This window comes from Trachymyrmex cornetzi, unplaced genomic scaffold, assembly GCF_001594075.2.
Source record: "Trachymyrmex cornetzi isolate Tcor2-1 unplaced genomic scaffold, Tcor1.1 scaffold35, whole genome shotgun sequence".
In the NCBI taxonomy this organism is placed as follows: domain Eukaryota; kingdom Metazoa; phylum Arthropoda; class Insecta; order Hymenoptera; family Formicidae; genus Trachymyrmex; species Trachymyrmex cornetzi.
The window spans coordinates 832,034-837,324 of NW_017298213.1; the positions used below are offsets into that span (position 1 = coordinate 832,034).

General features: G+C 33.2%; 1 protein-coding gene across 1 annotated transcript; it reads left to right on the top strand.

Annotated features, from left to right (window-relative positions):
- The first annotated feature begins 45 nt into the window (after positions 1–45).
- Positions 46–4,925, top strand: LOC108763269 (WW domain-binding protein 11). Its single transcript, XM_018510742.1, has 7 exons — positions 46–227; positions 331–456; positions 529–626; positions 810–981; positions 3,170–3,420; positions 3,747–4,284; positions 4,448–4,925. The coding sequence occupies exons 1-7, from the start codon at positions 164–166 to the stop codon at positions 4,879–4,881; spliced, it is 1,683 nt and encodes a 560-aa protein (XP_018366244.1). The 5' UTR covers positions 46–163; the 3' UTR covers positions 4,882–4,925.
- Positions 4,926–5,291: the final 366 nt, after the last annotated feature.

Consider the following 5,291-nt stretch of genomic DNA (forward strand, 5'->3'; position numbering starts at 1 on the left):
ACTAGTTTTCCAATCTGTCATGTCTTCGATCTATGGAGAACGCGGAGTACTCGGTGCCCTGTTTTCTTTGAGTCAACGTAAATAAAGTTGAAATTTTACGAAAGTTGATTGAACGCGTTGTTATTCCGACCGTTAGGAAACATTTTTTTTCATTCTGTGAAAAATGGGGCGCCGTTCGATCAATACCACAAAAAGTGGGAAATACATGAATCCCACTGATCAAGCGCGTTAGTAATCGAGAACATAACCAAATAAAAAAACATCTTTAAAGAAATAATCTTTAATTGAATGACTATTGAGTATTTAATTTTCTTTTCTTTTTATTTATAGGAAAGGAAGCGCGTAAAAAAGAATTAAAAAAGAATAAGAAGCAACGACAATTAGTAAGAGCGGCTGTTTTGAAAGGCAAAGATCCAGCGCAGATTATTGAAGAAATGGAGAAGATTGATCAGATGGGTTAGAGATTGTATTTATAATTTTTAAAACATACACGTAAAATGTATTTTTATATATTTTTTTATTTTTTAGAGTATAACGTAATGCAACCACCTCCCTTGAATGAGAAAGTATTGAAGGACAAACGAAAGAAACTTAAGGAAACTTTAGACCGTGTGTTAAAAATGTATGTAAGTATGTATATATATATATATATATATAAGTAAAAATGTATGTAAGTATATACAATATATATATATATATATATAAATAGTACAATAATAAATTTTCTTCATTAAAATATTGGTAAGCTTATGATGACATTAAAAATTGGTTTTTATTGTGGGATAATCAGTATAGTGTTCCTTTTTTAGGCAAAAGATGATCAAGAAAAATGGGCTGAACTAAAAGAACAATTAATACAGTATGAACGTAGAAGAATAGACTTGGTTTCCTATTTTGAAGCTGTGCGACATGCACAGCAAGTGCAAGTTGATGAAATTCCATTGCCATCAGCTGCCAATGACATATCTAGAATATATCCAGGTAAATATATTCAAATATTAATTGAAAAACTCTAAAGAACAATTATGCAACCAATGGAAATTTTTATGTAGTATCTAGGATAAATCTCATAAAAATTCCACTACTTTTCTTTTGAACTGTTAGAGATAGAGGAAAATACTTATCAAATTTATAGGATAAATAGGAGGATATATTTTAATGGCCTTGAATGTTTTCTGTTTTTATCAATACGAAAATTTTGTTTATTAAATAAATTTTGTTATTGGAAGGAGTAATTTTTCTCTTGTATCTCTAATTGTTTTCAAAGAAATATTAATTTTTTATCAGATGCATCCTGTATACTTTTATACATATATACGAGGGTCGTCTGAAAAGTTTTGAGCCTCATCATGAATGACGTTACTCGTCAAAGCCATTCTATTATAATCGTGATACTTACGAAAGATATCTATGACAATTGTGGCCACTTTGGACGTTCAATTCTTGTTTGACAATCATTTGTGTCGTCATTTTGGAAAAATGGAAAAAATTGAATACCGTGCTATAATTAAATTCTTGCATTTGAAAGACAATACGTCTACGCAAATTAAAGCCGAGTTGGACGCTGTTTACGGAGACTGCCCTATCATTTACCACCGTGAAAAGATGGGTAGCTGAATTTAAACGTGGTCGTACCAGCTTAGCTGATGATGAGCGTTCGGGACGGCCAACAACTGCGATTACCACCGATAACATCGAAGAAATTCATCAAATAATAACGGACAACCGTTGAATTAAGATTAGGGAGATAGCAGAGGCTGTTGGCAAAAGAACGTGTTTATCATATATTGACTAAAGAATTAGGCATGCGTAAGTTAACCGCGCGTTGGGTGCCGCGCTTGCTCACTCTGGATCAAAAACGCATTCGAATGAACATTTCTAAAGCCCTGTTGGGGCGGTTTAAGCGAAACGAGTCGGATTTTTTGCGTCGATTAATAACGGTTGATGTAACTTGGGTCTACTACTTCACTCCTGAAACGAAAGAACAATCAAAACAGTGGACTGCGATGGGTAAACCTGCTCCGAAAAAAGCGAAGATGGTTTTATCGGCGGAAAAGGTGATGGTGACTGTTTTTTGGGACAGTCATGGAATTGTGTTGATCGACTATCTTGAAAAAGATAAAACAATAACAGGGACGTACTACGCATCATTGCTTGACAAGCTGAAGGCAGAAATTGAGAAAAAACGACCGCATTTGAAAAAGAAGAAAGTGCTGTTCCATCAAGATAACGCACCGTCTCACACTTCGGCGGTTGCTATGGCAAAAATTCACGAATTGCGGTTCGAATTAATTGACCATCCACCGTATTCACCAGATCTGGCCTCCAGCGACTTTTTTCTGTTTCCTAGGCTCAAAGTTTGGCTCGGAGAACAGAAATTTTCATCGAACAAAGAGGTCATTGCATCCGTAGACGCCTATTTTGCAAAGCAAGACGCTCAGTATTATTTGAATGGATTAAAGGGGTGGGAGCATCGCTGAAAAAAATGTATTGACTTAAAAGGAGATTATGTGGAAAAATAAAATTGAATTTGACCGAAAAATTACTTGTTTTTATGTTAGGCTCAAAACTTTTCAGACGACCCTCGTATATAAGCATATAGGCATATAGTATACCGTCCTTAAATTTCGGCGTTATCCATCCTGAGCAAGCAGAACGGACTAAAGTGAGTCGAAAAGTCCTCTATTATTTTGCGATTTTCGCAATGATTAACGAGATATTAATTACAAAAAATCACTAAATATCGGTTTTTGATAATTTTTTACTCAAATACTATCAACTTTACAGAAAAATTGCAACAGACAAAAATCATTTATTTTCTTAAAATTCTTAAAGAGAATTCTATGAGAAGAAAATAAATGATTTTTGTCTGTTGCAATTTTTCTGTAAAGTTGATAGTATTTGAGTAAAAAATTATCAAAAACTAATATTTTGCGATTTTATTAATTAACATCTCGTTAACCATTGTGAAATTCGCAAAATAGAGGACTTTTCTACTCAGTTTAGTCCGCTCTACCTGCTCAGGATGGGTGATGTCGAAATTTAAGGATATCCTGTATATTCTGTATTTAGAATATATTATAATATATAATATATATTATAATATATAATAATATATAATTTTATAATACATTTTTACCTAGTACAAATAATATAAACCTCTTTACAGGTTCCTTAACATCACAGATTCCATTACCAGATATGCCACAGCCACCTGCACACATGTATCCACCTCATCCTCATTATATATCACATCATACTATAATGAATATCCCTGTACCACCAAGTATCTTAAAAAAAACCAGTGCATATGCAACTTCTCCAGCTGTACCTACATTGGCACCCAATAAAGAGCCGCCTGGTGTGCCACCTTTTCCACCTCCGGAATTATCAAGCGACGATGAAGATACAATTGAAAATGTGTGTGAATTGACAAGTCTCTGTTTTATTATAAAAGGAAAACTTTACACAATAAGTAACTAAAAAACATTATCCGAGCGATCCAAGAATCTTAATGCTTAATAATATTTCGATGTGAATATATATATATATATATATATCCACTTCTACAACTGTACGCTGAAATCGTTTCCAATTTTTAAACGCAATCTTAAACCGAATTAGAATAATAATATCACAAATTAAATTGCTAAGCATTAATTTAACAGTTGATACTAAATAAGCATTCCAACGAGCTATAAATAGTTTATTGTGTCAAATAATTTCAATATTTATAAAATTAACAGGTAAAAGAACCAACAAAATCAAGAACGATACGATTTGCCGATGATAAGGAGGATAACAAACAAGAATCAGAAAATAAAGAGAAAGACGCAGAAAAAGAAAAAGAGAAAGACAGGGACATGGCGAAAGTCAAACCAACCACATTACAGCAAAAAATGTTGGCAATGGCGGGACAAGATATCGATCAGTTTATGCGAGAAATGGAAGTCGTCCATAAGAAGAGGGAGACCGAGCGTGCTCAAGATCTAAACGCGCGATTATCGCTGCTTGAGACGGAAAACGAACCCAATACTAAATCTAGCAATAATAAATCTAATAAAGGAGAATCCGAAGAAATAGAACCGCCTGGAGCATCAGAACATCTCTCTGGGCACGGGCAACACACATCTCATTCTCACGCTCAGCATACACAGCAACATGGCACGATGCCACCGATGGGCATGCCACCTCCACCTCTACTTTACAGGCCACCTCCACCGCCATTGCATCTTAGAATGCCACCACCGCCACCACCTCGTATCGGACTCCGATTACCACCTGGTGACATATTAAAATATTTTTTGTTGCATTATACTTAAATTTTTTTATTTTGGAGTCTGTAACTTTTTTCAATATAAATTTAACTTATAAATTTAAATTCTAGTTATAATGTATTTGTACATATACAAGAAAGATAATATAAGAATATGAATAATCATTTTAGGTCCACCACCTGGAATGCCAAGAATATTGAGACCTGGACCTCCAAGTATACCTAGAATGCCACCGCCGCAAATGCAGATGTCGAATATGTCAAATATAACAAATCCTCAGATACAAACGCAATCTGGAACTACCGCACAACCAAAAACACCCAATGTTCTTTCTGCTGCACCACAATTAATTAACAGAAAGGACAAAGATGGAAAAAGTACCACTACTATCGAGGCAAAACCACAAATCAGGAATCTGGCTGCTGACGTTACTAGATTTTTACCGACATCTTTGCGCGTGAAAAGAGATGATAAGAAGAAATCCAGCAATATTTCCAGGATTACAGAAAGGGTACCAGAAGCACAGCCACTTAGAACAACGCAACCTAAGACAAAGGATGATGCATATATGCAATTTATGCAAGAAATGGAAGGATTACTCTGAATCTGGAAAAAAATGCTTTATTTAATTGGAATCATATAAATTTTGTACAATATATAATGTACGTGATATTTCTGTTACTTAGTACCATTTAAATAATATCTATATTTTTTTTAGTATGTAATGAAAATAAGACATACTAAATTCTAATTAAAGAGCATGGAGAAACAATATATTAATAAACTATTAGAATTATTAAATGATTAATATTAATACATAATTAATATTTCGTTAATGTTAATTTTTGTATTATATTAACATTAATTAATATTTTATGTTATTTGACTTTTTAAAATTTGCTTTTAAAAATTCATAAACCTTTATAATTCATGCATACTTATAATAAATGTATACTTAGTGATTTTTTTTTTAAATAAGGCTTTTTATCTTAAATTTTTTCATATCAAAGAAAA